The sequence below is a fragment of the Halichoeres trimaculatus genome, unplaced genomic scaffold, assembly GCF_033239565.1.
Source record: "Halichoeres trimaculatus isolate MK-OKI-2021-1 unplaced genomic scaffold, fHalTri1.1 fHalTri1_scaffold_14, whole genome shotgun sequence".
Classification (NCBI taxonomy): Eukaryota; Metazoa; Chordata; class Actinopteri; order Labriformes; family Labridae; genus Halichoeres; species Halichoeres trimaculatus.
In genome coordinates, this window is record NW_027437192.1 from 17,999,178 (window position 1) to 18,016,890 (window position 17,713).

Genomic DNA, 17,713 nt, shown 5'->3' on the forward strand with positions numbered 1-17,713 from the left:
ATTTGTGAACATCAGTGCGTCAGCAGCATTTTTCCCTCGCATCTCTGGGAATTGGAGTTTGCAATGCTTCTTTTCAGACACACTGGTAATTTATCTACATATCAAAACTCAACAGCTCGAAACGCAAAAAGTGGTGTTCCTTTCTAAATTTAACTGAGTTATTAAATTTACATTAATGCCGAAAGCTATGGGTATTAAAACTGCACATAAGGAATCAAATATGTCTAGTTGAAATCGTTCAATGTCATTAAATTCATAGATTTTCTAAGACTCTGGTAAATTCTCAACTCTTTCTGATGACAGGCTGTGTATAAACTGCAGAGGCTTTTGGCAGTGAAGATAGAGAGGAGGTTTGCAGGTCAGGCTGGTACAGTATCTGAGACCGTCTTTAGCTGCACCTAAATTTACAGCCCACTCAGAGCATATGCACACATGAAACTCAACACTGGTTTCTCAAATAGAGATGTTAAGTAAGATATATTGTGATGTTTTACATGTCGAGCATGGATAGCTCCACATCAACTACTAAGTGGTCTGCACATTTTCTTGCAACAGCTGGTTAGCTCTGTTTCATCCTGGCTGTTAACACAATTGATTAAGAGCTGACACATACAGTGGATTAAGAAAATCGCCCCCATTTTTAATAAATGTGTTTACCTTGTGAAATATTTATCAACAATAAACATATTTTGATGGACACTGCCTGAAATAAGTGGTTTTCATTGTAACTATTGAAGATGCTAAAAACAGAGAAAGGTTAGTCAAAGTTTATCTTAATGCAAGAAATATCTAAATGGATTATGGTGTTTTTTTTAAGTCATCTTGAGCTTCTTATTAATTATTTTTAGATTTGTCACTCCAGACCCAAAAGTTAAATGTTTTAAATTTCAGCATTTCTTCTTTATGAAACGCCAAGTGCACATGGCATGTCTTTATGTAAATGGACCAGGGACTAAAATCATTTGTCTCCAGCAGCACTGTGATGTAACACTGGCGTTAACTTTTCTCTCAACTTTTCTTCCTCTGTAAAAATCAAAAGAGGTTGGCTTTATGATCTGTACAAGTTCTTTATTGTAATGTAAGCACAGCTTTGTAAATGCACGGAGGAAACACAACAGTGGAAACTAGAATGTTACAAGAAGAGGAAGGAAAGAAAGACACGATGAAGAGAAGAGGAGAAAATGGTGACATGACAGGGTTTTTTTTTCAGCGCTGTAAATAATACATTTCTACAATTTTCTCATCTGAAAAAAACACAAGTGTGAGAGAGACTACTGCACACGCAACAGAGAGAAAGAGTAAAACAAAATAAAAACAAGGATAAGCACAGGTGCGCGTGTGCACCTTCCAGGGGGACTCTCCTAAATGACATTGTTATTGGATAATCAATTTTTTATATCATATATAGATATATATCCACTATGTGGTAAGAAGCCATGTCCGGTCATACTTCATGTAAAAAGCAGCACGCACTCGTCCTTCTCCCAGCAGGACCCAGGACTGGTCTGAGATGAGCTGGGAGAAACGGACGACACCATCAAATTTTCCTTCGGATAGGGGCGACTTTGTTCACATTAATTTAAAACCCAAGTCAAGGTGACTCTTGACTGTCGCTGATAAAAAGTTCATTTTTAAATTTAGTCTCATGCATAGCAAAGCACATAACACTGCCTATACTTTGGACTGTACTGTATTTGTCTGGTTTAGTTAGGCATGACCCACTCTGACAGTGTATTTTAGTGCTGCGCATAGGGGCTGGTCGTACCTTTTTGGCTCTTCAGCACCTTTTTCATATAGAGAACGTGTGTTTTTATCTGTGTGTGTAAGAGAGAGAAAACTCCAGACATTAAAAACTGTTGCAGTAAAAACTCATGGCATAAAATAAAACCAAACTATGACACAATGTAAATTTACATTCCTGTCTACCTGGACCCAGTTACTGGCTGTTCGAGAAAGACACAAAGGCGGCACCATTCTTTCGTCTCAACCCCACACTATAAACCTTAGCCCCGCCCTCACCCAAAGTAAATATGAGATCCATGCAGTTGCACCACTTCCTGTTGACATCAAGAGGACTGAGAGGGGGTACTGTATTGTTTTGAGAACTAAAGGAAGTGGAGAGGACGGACATTTTTATCCTTGAGTGATTAGTGACAAACCTGTGTGACTGAATGTGTTATCTGTTCATGTTTAATGAGAATTTAAGGGTTCAGTCAGGATGGATCCTCAGCGATGCTCAGGGAGAACTACAACACTCCTCTCTTCTGCACCAGTCGGGAAATGTACAAGGACTCTGTGTGTGTGCGTGAGAGTGTGCGTGTGTAAGCGAGTTTGTTTATGTGTGGATGTAAGCAGTCTGAAAAAGTGTTAGGTTGTTTTTCGTTCTCGGCCTGTGTGGTAGTGAGCTCATGAAGATGTATATGGTTTGGTGGGCAGAGATGTAGTTCTGCGTTGGCTCTGAGGGAGGGCGCTGTTGTCTCCTATAGGCCCTCGGTTGGGGGTTCACTGCCGCTGGAGCCGGACTGGGCGCGCTTGATGTAGAGATTCAGCAGCTTCAGCTACAAAAAGAGACACAGATACAGGATAAAAAAATGTAAATACATGAATGCAAGTGTGTTCTCAAACTGAAGGACGTTCATTTGATATAATGATGTTTCTCATGTTCTCATGTTGGTAGAGATGCCTGGTTTAAAAAGAAGATATAAAATGTGACTTTTCAAACTAATGTTGGTTTTCTTTTAAGAAGAAGTTCTAAATGTTTTTTTTTTTCAGATTTGGTGGCACAGATGCAAAACCTACATAACCTGCATACATGTTGTGACAAGCTAAATTGTGTCCAACCCAAAAGTTGTGTTTACTGTCATTATTCTGCGGACAATAAACTATGAAAGAGGACAAACATTTCCCGTGTTTTGAGTCACTGGTTTATCTCAGTTTTAAGATATGGCGCTCACAGAGGCTAAAGCTCTCTTGTTTGCAGTTTTGTCACAGGCAACTATACCCAAAACATATGCATACATAGGGATGGGTGATTATTATGGCACAAATCTAAATCCTGATTAGCTGAATCTTCTACCTTGATTTTGGTTAATTCACAATTATCCCACTCTCACCTCAGTTTATTCTGTGATTTTGAAACAACTGAAATGAACATGCCCAGATGAAGAATTAAGGGTTGTTTACTGAAACAATGGAATTGAAAACAAACATCAGCTAGAATGGAAATGTTTGGTGAAAAAAAAAATTATAGAAAGAGAATAACAAGGGGGGAATACTCTAAATAATAGACACAGAAGTCTTACGCCAGATAGATGCTCTGATTGTCAGTTTCGGTTATTTGTCAATTAATCGCCCAGCCCCACGCATACGTCACAGCGCTGTAGTGTTGAAGTTGTGTCATGTGGGAGAAGGGCCGTGTGGGATTCACTCCAAACTAATCTGACATTGTCTGAGAACTCATCAGCCTGCTGCTATCTGGTTAAAAAGGACGACTGTGTCAATTCTTAACTTTGCTCACAGCCTCATTTTTAAAGAACCTTTACAGCCAACGTGGCAGATGATCCAAAAATCAGTGGGCTGAAATAAACTGTTGGTTGTTTGTTTTAGGATGTCGAGTCAACTTTTGTCTCTTGTTTCGTTGGCACATTTCAGCGTGTTTACTTTGGAACAGTGATCAATATTCAGAGAGCCCTGAGGGCACCGTGCTCTACGCATTTCTTAAGATAACTCACAAGATTTAACAGTTTATTCATTGGTTCACTGCATCATTGCTCCAAGTCACATGACTGTTGCCTGGCTGCACATTTTACTGAGGATGTCTGTACCTGGTTTACCACTGGAAGCTCAAGTTTGGTTGATACCCAACATGAAACACAAAGAATATTTCTGGGATATTTATAATTAATTTCACTTCTTGTGTTTTATGATATTTCATTCATGTGTCATTGTATACTTTACGTGACATAAAGTTTCCATTCATTCATGGATTTGCATTTTATATATCTTACTGTCTCATGTGTTTTTAATGGTAGCTTAGATATAAAAAAACAAACATTATTTAAGAGTTCAAATCAAAAAAGACTGGAGCAAAGCAGATCAAAACTAAAAGAGATGCATGGCCACACAGTGCTCAGTATTCAAACAAACACATTTTTTCAAAGGTCTTGTACTGTGACCCTAATCAGAGATCAAACATGGTCTGTGCTTAAAGGTGTGGTTACCTTGCTGCTGGAGAGCTGGTTGAGGTGTGGTTTGAGGTCCTCCCCGATCACTGTGTAAATTGCCACCAAACAGAACACACAGGCTTTCCTTACGCTGCTCTCAGAGTTGTCGTAACCCTGTTCAAACAGATTAAAACTTTTGACAAATGTTCAAGACAAACTGTTGAGAACAAATAACTCACAGAGCAGTTTCACGTGTCAGAACGTGTGGTTGGTAGAGTTAGCCCAACAGAAATGCTCTACAGAGGATGACTTCAAATTAGTTGCTTAAAGGGCAACTCCGTTTTTTTGACACCTGGACCTTATTTATAGGTGTGTGCATGCTCATATACTCACTCAGACAAACATCGTGCAGCTCGGAGTCCTTCAGAAACTATTTAGATCCAGCACTTAGCGGGGGCCACGGCAAGGGAGCTTCAGCGCGGGACATGATCTCTGCAAAATCGCTCATTTCGGCTACATTTTTTCATCCATCGCCAGTGTTATCATAAAGTCAGCTCCTCTTCTGTTGCCATAGGCTAACACTGTCCACAAGCACACCACCAGTTTTGCACTGAGTCGTGGACGTGCTCCTGTTTGTTGTTCTCAAGCTAGCTCTTTGTCCCTTTTTTCATGGAGCTCCTCGTCCGTGTACTCAGGCTCAAACCGGTAAGGACAACCGTCAAACGTTTGTTTACCAGGTCAGCTCTGGGTCAGCTGACCCACATGAAGACAGTAGAGGAGCTGACTTTATGATAACACTGGCGATGGATGAAAAAATATAGCCGAAATGAGCGATTTTGCAGAGATTATGTCCCGCGCTGAAGCTCCCTTGCCGTGGCCCCCGCTAAGTGCGGCTAAAATCGGTTGGATCTAAATAGTTTCTGAAGGACTCCAAGCTGCACGATGTTTGTCTGAGTGAGTATATGAGCATGCACACACCTATAAATAAGGTCCAGGTGTCAAAAAAACGGAGTTGCCCTTTAAGTTAAATGTGCTCAACATCCCTTTTCTATGTGTACGTTACCTGTATGAGTCCTGGTACGATCTCAGGCAGGAGGCTCATCAGGCCCTCGCGGGGAATCCTCTCTACCACTTTGGTCTGCATCTTGATGGCAGCCAGGTTAATGGGATAATCAGCTGACTGAATAATGGGACACAACACCTTGATACACTGATCTGGACTGATGGATAACGCCAACATGGCTGCCGTCTCCTCTGCTGCTCTTACCACCTGCAAAACACACACAAATTACTTCTAAAGTTTAAAAAAAACAAGTTCTGATACCACATTTTCTTTATCACACCTTTCTAAACACAAAACTGTCGACCAGGACGCCAAACCAAAGACTTTTCTTTGAGTCCGGAGGTGGCAGCAGTTAACACAAAGAACGAACATTAAGAATTCCAGGACCATATAATTTTCTTACAGTGAATTTGATTCACACAAACTCTCAGATGTCCACTGAGAGCCTGAAAGTGACATTGATTTTTCAGAGTTATTTTGGGGGGTTTTTATGCCTTTAAGTGGATGGGAGAGGACAGTGGGTAGTTTTTCTGTGTTTTTCTTGTTTTAATTACCAGATCAGATGCAGTAATTTGGCCCGTACAGCCCAGGTGTGACTCCAGCCTGTTTACCTGATGTCAGCTCCTGCCCTCTCACACAGTTTTCCACTTTATCCTCTAAATAAACCCATTAAAGCCCATAATAAAACCTAAAAAAAAAAACATTTCCAGTGTTAGAATTTGTCATTAATTGGTATGTCTGCCAACCTCTTTGTGGGGGTCTTTGTGAGCCTCCAGGGCCTTCATGATGGTGAGCTCTGCGTAGTTCTTGAACCTCCAGGGCTGCTTGCTGAGAATCTCCCTCAGCACCCGGAGTGCCAGCGTTCGGATCAAGTGCTGGTAGAAATACAAAAATTCAGGTTGAGAGGTTGACTTCATCTGTGTTATTTTTTTTGTAGGTGTGAAAAACGTGTCATACCTCTCTGTCACCCATCGTCTCCAGCAGGAGCAGCAGGATGGTCTTGAAGTGTTCATCCCACACCTGCAGGGTGTTTTCTCGAATCAGCTTCAGCAGTTCACACAGCGCTGCTTTCCTCTCCTCGATGCGCTCGTTGTGATTGGACAACTCTTTCAGCAGCTCTGCCACCAGCTCTGATTGGTCCAGGCTGCTGTCTGTAGAAGTGAACAGAGAGAGGGAAGCTTGAACCACAGACTTCTGTCTTTCGTAGTTGTTGATTTTTTTCGGTCTGTTTTTGTTTTCGTACCATCTGTGAGCTGCTCAGAGTCGTCCATGCTGGTGTCTTTACGACTGTGTTTGAAGGGAGAGTCGGAGAAGTGCTCGCGGGCTCCTCTGGGGCTGGAGGAGAGCAAAGGGGTGTTGAGGAGGGAAGTCTTGTTGTCCAGAGCCATGCGGCCTCCATCAACAAACTCTGACACTCTGTCAGTTCCTCCGTCTCCCTGCAGTGAGACAAAGAGAATCAAACTTTAAGGTCAAACTCACTGCTGTGTTTTAGTTTATGTTGAGACTGAGATCAAACACTGCTGGGTTTCACTTCTTGCCTGTGACACTTCACTGAAGTTTGAACATCTCTCACAGAATGAATCAACCAGACCAAAAACTGTACACAGCACAATGTACCTGTGACATAACATCATTTTCTTTATGTGATAAAACATTAAGGAGGGACTGAGACATGGTGGACTAGCAGATCAGAAGTGGAGGATTGTGAGAGGAGTTTTTTTCTGCTCTGTTTTCTGTGTATATTGACTCTTGAACCAGGGCTGGTTCGATGAGTCAGGTGTGCTGTGACTGGCAGGATGATGACATGAAAGGTGTATTGGATTTCAGATGCACCTCACAGGGAAAATGTCACGAGGTCACACCTCTGTACCAGAGGACAGCATGTCCCTAAAAGGAGCCAGGGCTGATAGAGGGACTGTGAGAAAGCCTGGCATGACGTCTAGAGTTGTAAATTTGGACTGAACAAGCAGAGCACCAGGATAAGCTTGTGTTAACATATTAAAGGAGAAGGCTCCTGTGGAGAAAATCCTCCTGATGTGACTTTTACTAAACAAACAATAAACATGATTTTATGAGTGGATGAGGAGGATTAAGTGCACAGCCATCACTCCTGTAACCCCTCCATGTTCTCCTCTCAGGTCCCACGCTACAGGGGGGCAGGAGGAACCCAAGGGACGGCTCAGATGTCAGGGTCACATACAATTCATGAAGGTAGCTATGTTTGTTTGTGTGTGTACGTGTGTTTGAGTGTTTATGCTTTTTCAAAGACTTGGAAAACATGCTGCGAGACTGAAAGACACCCTGGATGACTTTTCCATTGCTGCCTGCAACCAGTTTCCGCTTAGTAGCATGAGCACATGATTTGGAGGCATTCCTATTTATTCCCTGTCCTTTTTTCTGAGTGGGTGCATGTAATGAAGTTTATAACCTTCCATACTGACCAAAAGAGGTCTTCTTTCTACACAAACCTTGTGACCATTTCTGTCACCATTTTTTGCTGGAGGTTGTGAGTTCTGGGGATTGATTGTCATTAACAGGAGCTCATCTCAAACGGTGGTTCATCATGTTTAACTTTTGACTGTTACATTCTCCTTTACGGGATCTAGGGACCGTTTACACGACAATGGTTTTGGAGTGAAACGCAAAAGTTTTGTTGCGTTTCAGCCTCGCGTTTACACGGAAACGGCGTTTCAGCCAACCTAAAACGCAAACTTTTGAAAACGGCCTCCAGAGTGGGATTTTTCTGAAACGCTACAGACACCGTTTCTGCCCGTAAACACCAAGCCGGCGTTTTCAGTGGAAACGCTGATGTCACACTCCACCGTACGTGGAGTGCATACAACAAAATACAGTATTGTGATTGTGCTGCTCAATCTGCTGTATCTGCTGACTGTCTTCATACAAAATGTGCATCTGTTACTCCATTTTTGCACTTAATATTCCCCAATACACCATATGATCGGCCCAACTCCACTTCAGTAGCGATCTCCCAAAAGCTGCTTCTAGACAAGACAATTATAGCACCACCTACAGGCCTGGCATGCTTACTACAGCATTTTTAGTCCCTCTGCGTTTCCGTGTAAACGCAGTTTTTTTTCACTGCGTTTTAGCATTTTCAGACGAAAGATTGTTGTGTAAAAGGGGCCCTAGTGAGGGACATTACAGTCAGCGCACCACACCTGGTGACTGGTGAGGGCAAACACACAATGTCAGCTGACATAAAGATACTTTCACAAAACCAAAGCCAAAGCCAGTTTCTCAGCTGACCAGAAAACCACCAGTTTAAATACAATCGCACAAAATTCTTGATAGATGTTGCATATGTGGCTGTTTCAGCTGCAGATGTAACCCATGCATGCATATACCCTCTTTCATTTTAAATCACCAAATAAAACAGGATTAACACAAGCAAAGGTCTCCTGTAATCTTCCTTTTTCCACCTCTATCACTGGAAAGGGAAAACTTGCACCAACAGCTGATAAATTTCAGGGCAAGTTTTAAGGAGTGCAGGAGTGTAAAAGACGTGTAATAGAGGCTTTTGTCAGTAGCAAAGCCTGCCTTTAGAGTTTAAAAAGTGTGTCTCTTTGTCAGATCGTGTTTCTATATATTTTTTGGAGGTTTATTATCATCTCTCTCATTTCCAGCCTCTAGGCCCAGATCCTGTGTGGCTGCTTGTGTTCAACACAGCATTAGGGTTTAAGGCCAAAACGCAAAAGAGTTATTGCGTTTTGGCCTCTTGTTGACATGGAAACGACGTTAAGTTATTCATACTTTCTAAAGTAAGAAATCCCCTGAGTTTCTGAAACAAACACTTTCTTATTTACCTTAAAAGAAGCTGACTATGTCCAGGGAGGAACCACTGTTAAGTGTGACACTTCGCAGCAATGCTTTCAGGTTTTAGCACCACCAATAACTTTAACAAATTAAAGGTCAGTGTTGATATCTTACATGCACTGGGATAGAAAAAAATGTGCTCGTTAAGTAAAGTCAAGGAAAATGTAATTGTGATGGATGAATAATAGACTTATGTTTTTTAGATATTTTCCTCCTCTTTTTTTACCGTCCAGACAAAGAAAGTTTGATCAACATTGTGTGTGTGCAAACCTGTGCAACAAGTTGTTTGTCTGCCATTCTTCACCAAATGTCTGGTAATGTTTTACCTTTGCTGGACTTGAACTTGGGTTACTGAGTCTGAGTTTGAAAAAATTGTTCTCAAACTTTTCACATTGTACACTTCGATCACCACAAACATCCCTGGCTCTGCTGCACTGACCTCCTCTCCCTCCCGCCGCTGGACGGGTTCGTTCATGTCTTCTTGGCTGCGGACGCTGAAGTTCTGGATGGCCTCAGTAACACCTTTCAGTGAGCTGTAGATGTCCTCTGAGTTCATATTCTCTGTGTCGTAGTCAAATGCACTGCACAGAAATAAAAACAGTGAGCCAGGGATCTCGAGGGTGCATGAGCTGAGGTATGCTGCTAAACGTCACATCTCGAAACTGTATTTACAATGGTATAACAATTTTCTGTGATAAAAATGGAATAAATCTCATTGGGGCAGAAAAAATAAATTCACTTGGACACCAAAACTAGAGAATGTATTATAACAGCACTAGTTTATATTTTTTAAGTCTTTGATTGGAAACAAAAAAGGGAAAAGGAGCAGAGTGATAGTAAGTGGGTTAACTGATGTTACATCTCTTTTCTACCAACGTCATCCTTTCTTGGGTTCATATCAGTGATGGCAATGATTGTTGGATTGATTTATTGATTTTCAGAGTGTGTGTTTAGATGATACCTTGGTGAGGGGGTGTTCTGGGAGGTGTTGGTGGGGGAGGTAACAGGGCTGGACCAGCTGGCAGGAGAGCGAGGGGTGTGGCGGGTCAGAGGACTTCCCATTGGTGCCTTCAGGGGTGACGGTAAGAAAAGAAACACTTGTTAGTAACAGTGTAATCTTTCAGTATAATGATTGAAAACCATGATAGGTCAAAGAGTGTCTGAAACACACAGGCAGAGTTTGTGTGTGTGTGTGTGTGTGTTACCTGTGCAACATTGCCAGTGTTTTTCAGGTGGTTTTGGAGAAGCTTTGTTGCTCCATCCTGGAAGGTTTTGGGCAGAGCTGCCAGCAGCATGGTGAACTCTGGAGTGTTGAGCTGGAACAGAGCGATCAACACCGACTGGGCGGCCTGAAATGCACACAATACCTCTCTATTAGGAGAACTGTCCATGTTCTGCAATGATTTGCAGTAACAAAGAAACAGAATCTTGCTTATTCTTGTGGCTTTTGCCAAAAGCAGCCTGTAAATCCAGACCACATTTTTTTTATTTTGTGCACCTTTCTAACGTCAGAGCTCTTGGGCTCAGTCGTCCAGGTGATGATGCGAGAAACAGCCAGTCGAGTCTCACTGGAGTTCACAAAGTCTGGAGCTTCCATCTGTAACGTTAGCGTCTCGATGTACTTCAGAATGGCCACCTTCACCTGCAAAACGAAGCACACATTTAAAAAAAAAAAGTGTTAGTTATGATTGATTGATATTTAAACTGCATGGCCAATATGGACCTGGGAAAATGCAAAGACAGTCCAAACAAAACGACACCGATGAGAAAAGACCACAGTTCACAGTCAGCATGTACTATCACAGCAGATTGTGAATCTCTTGCAGGTCTGAAAATGAAACAATCTGATGAATTAGTGACATAAATCAAAGTGCATCCATGGTCATGCCTTCAAAAGTCAGAAAAACAAAATCATTAAAAAGAAAAAAAGATGACCAAGGAAAAAGATGACAAAACAAAACAACAAATGCAAATATTTGCTTCAGTCGCCAAAAAGTGCCAGATCAGCTCAGTCCTGTCCTGATTCTCCTCCATCTTTCTACCTCTTTCTTCTCCTCTCTACATGTTCACCTCGAAGACCACAACCTCCTCCAAATCACTTAGCAGCATCGTGTGCGCCATATAATTGCTCCCCCCGGAGCGCACTGACCTGGGAGGACTGGCTCCAGGCTGCGGCCTGCTCCTCTAGAGAGCAGGCGTGGCGCCGCGCTCTGGGGGGGAACAATTTAACCCCGGACCCTCCCCTGCATCGCCCTCGCCCGCAACACGAGCTCCGTACAGGCTTCAGAGAGAGAGAGGAGAAGCACCGCGTCAATCAACGGAGACAGAAAGGGAGACGAGGACAGGGGGGGTCGAAGCAGGAGGGGGCGAGAGAGGAAAGGGAAAAGGCAGGAGGAGGGAGGTTAGATGAAGGTGGAGGAAGAGCGAGAAAGTAGACTTGGGCAGGTGTGAATATTTATATTATTCTAGAAATCAAGTAATTTGCCGTGCTTCCACATGATGGCAGCAAAGAGCGGTGAGTCTACAACAACTACAAACAAAAAAATCTGTTGAGGGTTTATTGCCTGCTGGGTAAATAAAATGCTACACTTAGCTTTGTCATGTGTTTTTGGAGTGGCATTAACACTTCCTCACTGCTACAGTCATGGTTTTAAGTAAAGTGTTCGAACATCGGTGTGTTTTTATTGTTTTTACTCAGTTATGTCAAGCTTCATGTGATAAATGAGTAAAACTGGTGATGTGTAATATGTTTAGATTATGTTTCTGATGTTTGCAAAATCTTGAGTCTGCTGGCTCCAGTACACTGGCTTTCAAATTTACTAGCAGCTGATAGCCTTAACATCCATGCTTGTTTGTTTTGACTTGAGACGTACTGCTACATCACGTGGTTTTACTGCTGCTATCAGCTTCTTTTGCACCGCACCGGAGGTCCTGTGTCCTTTGAACAGTGAAACTACCATCACAGCAAAAGCAACCCAACAGATTTTAAAAAGCATATGCACTAATGTATGTCATGACAAATCATCACTATTTGATTTTATTTTTTTCTGAAAACTCAATTTAGGAACTGTCTACTAGAATAACACAATCTGATATGTAAGTTTGTTGCTGTAAAGTGGCATGCAACACAGAAGAATACATTTCATCTAACTTACAAAAATCCTTAAAAACAATGTTTTCACTGTGGTATATTTTTATACTGCTCCTCGATAGTCTGAGATGTTTAGTCCTTTTATAAACTAAAAGGGAACAAGCAGATTGAAAAAGCCTAAGTTGAAGATATTGATAAACCTTTGAATATTATCTTAGTTTCCACCACTGAAATAACTTTTGATGGCTACGAGTAGGGCTGAACGATTTTAAGAAAAGATTGAATTGTGATTTTTCTGGCAGATATTGTGATTTCAATTCGATTCAAGGTTCTTCAAATCAAGCTTTGGGATATTCACATGTAGGACTGAATGATATTAGGAAAAGATCTAATTCTTCTGGCAGATATTGCAATTCACGATTTTTTAATCATCAATAGTGATGATAAATAATCTGTTTTCATCAACTTCTACTCCTAAACAGAGGCTTTGTGTTGTTGACCTGCTTACCAGCACTTTTAACATATAGATTGTCTACAAATTTGTAAAACAGAATGTGTATAATATTTGACACAACAGATCGTGAGTCAGTCAGGAGCGCTGCAAAAAATTGCTGCTTTGGCGATCTCAAATTTGCATTGTCTAAAATTGTGATTTCGATCTGAAAACGATAAATTGTTCAGCCCTAGCTACGAGACATCTTTTGAGTAAATTAAGAGAGAGCGTAGACGAAAAGGTTTAATATTTGGGGCTGAGGGAAGGATGTCTTTAATTGCCCAAGCCTGGTAGAGAAAGAGGGAGCCAACTCAGAGCAGGAAAAGGTGTGAGGAGGCAGATGAAAGGGTCATGAAACATGAGAGAGGGGGTGCAGGGTTAGTGAGAGAGAGGAGGGATGAGGAGTCGGAGGAGGAAAGCTTGAAGGGTGTGTCCACACTCTAGCAGAGCAAAAAGCTCGTGGAGTGGCCACATCAACGGCCGACCAATCACAGCCCAGGATTCGGGGGGTTTTGGGAGGCAGCGCCAGAATGTTCAGGCATGAGGTCATATCAGAACAGTAGTTACCATGGTTACAGTCTCTGAATTTCCAACCTTATGTTGCATTTACTACCCTCCACTTCTGAGACATTTACACAAACAATCAGCTGTCCATCTTATATAAACACAAATAATATAAACACACAGTAAAAAACTCACTTAAACGTACTCACACAAATGTTTCAAGAACTTTGGGTTTACCTTAAGGTTGGGCGTCTGGGTCTGGTCCACTGTGAACCTCATGAGAATAGTAAACTGGAGATCATTGGGGAAAGACTCTCTGTCAGGAAAGAAGAATACTGATTAAACGCAGAATTCACACAGAAACACGTCTTCAGAGGATCAAATAATGAACAGAATAGTGAGGGTTACATGATAATAAACTGTCATACTCTAATACTTGAAGTTATATTTTACCAGGTTAATTAAGTGTGTGTTTAGTGGTAGTGAAAAATCCATCAACTCTATTTGTCTGAGTGCTTGCCATTTGTAGAAATAAGGTAAAATAGAATAAAATGAATAAAAGTTTACTTGAGTTTCTATCCTGATACTAGTCTGTGTCAGTGTGACACCAACCGTGTGACATCCAGGGCTCTTTGTACTTTGGCCTGCACCGAGCCCAGCAGGTCAGCTCCCATCTTCTTCAGCAGCTGCGTGAGCAGGACGAACAACCAGTCTTGCAGATCTTCCTTATGGACCACGATGAAATCTACCAGAGTCTCTAAGAACATGCTGAACACCTGGACGCACAGACACACACACATGTAGAGGTTTCTAGTCACACAGGGACTCAGCCACTTGTGGATTAATACGTTTAGCGCACACATGCATGCAAACAAGCAGTCCTCCAATTGCACTCAATTTTAACAGCAAGTTTCAAGTTACACCAATATTAGTTTGTATCATAGACTGTATGAAAAGATGGACGACGTAACAACTCCCCATAAGTTAAGCTAAAATATTTAAAGTTCCCACTTCTGAAAACTTTATCAACAAAATACACCTAAAGACAATGATCAAACATGGTTTCTACTATTTCACTTTTTGCAAACATGCCAATTTGTGTCCTGATGAACATTTTCAGACAATTTTAGTTTGAATGACTTGATTGATACTATAAAATGACAATTTTGAGGACAAGTGTGACTCACATGGTGTAGCGCTATATCACAGCGTGTAAAGCTCCTAAAGATATCACCACTGCAAAATGATCTTGAGGTTGGGTTGTTGTCAATAGCAAAACAGAGTTGAGACTAGATCTGTGCATTTCGTAACATTTGTTATAAACTGGGGATATATAAATTAAGACTAACTGATGGATTGAATATGACAGAGTCCCTTGTGGGGGGTATCCTAGCTTCATTTTTGTACAACAGAAGGAAGTGAAGACAGTTCGTCCATCTTTATATATAGTAAATAGTTTGTGCAGTGAAGTTAGTGGTTATTGACTTGTCATTGCAAAGGCACACCAACATTCCCAAACACCAATCAAACCAAAAGCACCCAAATTAATAATATAAATAATGAAATATATACAAAAACATCAATCACACTGTGAGGTGACATCTCAAAATGTCAGCACGATGCTGTAGTTACAGGCAGCATTATTTGAGGTGGGTTAGTGAGTGATTGTTGTGTTCTCATGACTGTTTATTCAATCAGATTCAAAGAGCAGATTTTCAAACAAATACATTAAATGCAGTGAAACACATTTGCCAAACTTACTCTCTACAGAGAGTTCCCGTGAAGTGAGACATGGGGGAGAGAGAGACACATCTGTTAGCATCCTGACAGGGAACACCTGGCTGTGTCATGAGTTTCAATCTAACATTTGACACATGGAAGTAGAGACACGAATGGAGGAGTAACACCATCTTTAAAACGTGAAGTGATGATTTGTGCACACTTTAAGAACTAAGAGGAAGTTGGAAAAAAAGAAAAAGAGATGAGAAAGAAGAAGAAGTGGGAATGAAACAGTTGAATCCATGGCGTGATGCGGTACCTTGAAGGAGGCTGAGCTTATACCGGATTCTGCCGTGCCGTACACTCTGCCGGAGTCTCGCTGAAATTCATCAAATCGTCAAACACGTCAAAAACGAAGGGGGAATGGAAGGGGAAGGGGGATCTCACACACCTCAGGACATGTGTGAGCACTCAAAAAACGCCGCAAGAAAAGTGGCAGTTAGAGAAAGGGCGAACCGCAGCTGGTTAGTAAGATAGTAAGAGAGAGGAGCTGGCAGCTGCAATATTTGTGCGGATACTGAAGTGCGTATGTGTGTGTGAGCGCAGTGACGTCGCTTTTGGTTGCAGCGCAGGAAGGGAGGAGAAAGAGAGGGAGTGGTGGTGAGTGCAGTGAGCGCAGCAGGCCGATCGGCTGCTGAGCAGTGACAGAGCAATCCAGCAGGATGGCAGACGAGAGTGTGAGGTCACACGCAAACTCAGGCGTGGCATGCCGTTAGAAAACAGTCCGTCGCACACTGTGCATGCCTGTGTTTATGTTGCAGTGTGTATTTCACTGTGTGTTTATGTCTGAGATACCTTTATGACTAATTTACCTTTATCTTAACTTAAAAACTTTATCACCTATGACTGCAATAAACGTCTGTGAGTGTGTGTGTAAAAAAAGGATCCTTTTGTATTTGTTCTGGCAGAATCCGGTACAGTGAGGGATGGTGGTGTAAACAAAGTGGAACAAAAGTAAAATCAAAGCGGGTGAAAAATGAATGTGTGTAATGATATTGTGGATGAATGTTGCAGCTCTTTGAGTGAACACTTGATCTGCATGCAACCCTACCTTACTGTGCGGATCTGCAAACATCCTGGTGAAGATTTCACATAGTCTCTTCAGCTCTACCCGACTACGGATCAAACACAAAAAAACACAGATTAGGAAAAAAAAAAAAAAAAAGAACTATCCGCGGATGGACAGTTAGAAAACACATGAGTCTGGTCTGTGGCTGACCTGAGGGTGCGCTGGTTCTTGAGCAGCGCCTGGAGTCCAAGCAGCCCCTCCTTTCTTTCTGACCAGTTTGCACTGGCACACCGGTTTAATACCTAGACAGAAGCACAAAAACAAACAGAAAGACCTGCTGAGAATCTGTGGAGTCACATTTTTAAGTGTTGTTCAAGTATGAATTGGCTTTTGCAATTTTTCATGTCATGAATTCGCAGAAAAAAAAACTCTGATCATAGCAAACAGTGACAAAGATAAAATGCAATCAAATATTTCTAATGTATCCACTAAAAAACTATATTTGTTCCTGTGTTTGTCTGGAGAGCCTGCGTGCAATCATGGTTGCATTGTTTACATATGTGATTAGCTGTTGGCAGCCTGTAGCATGTCGATGCTAACTGGTGCCAGGCCTGATGTTTCCCAGCAAGAAACCAAGAAGACACAACATCGACCAATCCTTCCATCCATCAGTATGAGAAATGTAAGATCTACCTCCAATAAGATGGACAAGCTAGCCATGCTAACCTAGCATCATACGACATTGTCAATATTCTTATTGCACTGTACACTTTCTTACTTTTTTTGTTTTCTTGTTGGAAGGGGCGATGCTATGACTCCTGAATTTCACTTAGTGGGTTCATAAAGTACATTCTATTCTATTCTTTTCTATTCTAGAGAGTATCTTGTTCATACTAACCTCAGCTACATCTTCTGTCTGTCTCATGTAGGTAGGGATGGCTCCTCCGTTCCTGGAGCTGTAGGACCTTTCTGAACAGGCACTGGATGCATCACTGTTAGCGTCGTCATCGGAGTACATGCTGTAGTTTTCATACCGCCGCCGAGCTGGCTTCTTCTGCGAGAAAAGGGCAGAAGCAGAAAAAAGGGTATGAAATTAAAAGTTCATTAAAATCAAGCGGAAAACCTCGCTCAGGCACAAGACATGCACACGTGGCTGATGAAACGCAAACAGAGCTAAGAAAAAAAAAAACACACAACACACAGGTAAGAGGCAGGAGAAGAAGCTGACCTTTGACCGCATGTCTCCCAACAGCTGACGGCATTAAACAGAGGTAGAATCAGGGGTTAGTTAACACGCACACACACACTTACACACACACTCCAGGAGGTGTGAGCTCTAAATGGTGGGAGGCTGTTTGAACACTCAATCATGTCATTTGGTGTTTTTTTCTAAATATCATCTGTAGAGTTTGCATGATGTTATACCAGCGCATCCGCAAGAGCCTCCTCTACGTCTGAGCCTGTGTTGAGGACCCTCATGGCGCTGACTGAGGACGAAAGACGACTTGACTGACTGATGCCAAAACCTGATCCTGCAGAGCATCAGGGACACAGAAAGAAAGAGAGAACACAAAGGAAGTTAAGATTTACAAAAAAACACAAACCACTTTTTCTCACTCATCCATCAGCCTCTCACTCGTCTGATGACAAACAATCCTCCTTCTCTGTATCCATTCTCTGGCATTTTTTCAACCCAACCATACACACAGACTACATTTCCCATGAGTCAACCCTGTAAGTCAATGCGATGACTTTGTTAGATGACACTGCAGGTGCT

The 17,713-nt window shown here is 41.9% G+C and overlaps 1 protein-coding gene across 35 annotated transcripts in view; it reads right to left on the reverse strand.

Moving 5' to 3' along the window:
* Positions 1-873: 873 nt before the first annotated feature.
* Positions 874-17,713, reverse strand: part of clasp2 (cytoplasmic linker associated protein 2) — a 76,114-nt gene continuing 59,274 nt past the window's right edge. For 9 of the 35 annotated variants that reach the window (XM_074686369.1, XM_074686365.1, XM_074686364.1 and 6 more), the window contains 17 exons: positions 17,362-17,468; positions 17,165-17,188; positions 16,835-16,990; positions 16,147-16,238; positions 15,979-16,042; positions 13,761-13,924; positions 13,386-13,464; positions 10,559-10,702; positions 10,266-10,409; positions 10,022-10,128; positions 9,500-9,641; positions 6,470-6,662; positions 6,184-6,377; positions 5,973-6,101; positions 5,227-5,433; positions 4,221-4,337; positions 874-2,558 (listed from right to left, as the gene is read on the reverse strand). In XM_074686369.1, coding sequence (XP_074542470.1) covers positions 2,481-2,558; positions 4,221-4,337; positions 5,227-5,433; positions 5,973-6,101; positions 6,184-6,377; positions 6,470-6,662; positions 9,500-9,641; positions 10,022-10,128; positions 10,266-10,409; positions 10,559-10,702; positions 13,386-13,464; positions 13,761-13,924; positions 15,979-16,042; positions 16,147-16,238; positions 16,835-16,990; positions 17,165-17,188; positions 17,362-17,468 — 2,141 coding nt within the window. In that variant the 3' untranslated portion in view covers positions 874-2,480. Of the gene's footprint in view, positions 2,559-4,220; positions 4,338-5,226; positions 5,434-5,972; positions 6,102-6,183; positions 6,378-6,469; positions 6,663-9,499; positions 9,642-10,021; positions 10,129-10,265; positions 10,410-10,558; positions 10,703-13,385; positions 13,465-13,760; positions 13,925-14,909; positions 14,913-15,186; positions 15,247-15,978; positions 16,043-16,146; positions 16,239-16,834; positions 16,991-17,164; positions 17,189-17,361; positions 17,469-17,713 lie in introns of all 35 variants that reach the window. The other 26 variants (XM_074686386.1, XM_074686385.1, XM_074686384.1 and 23 more) reach the window with 10 other exon arrangements.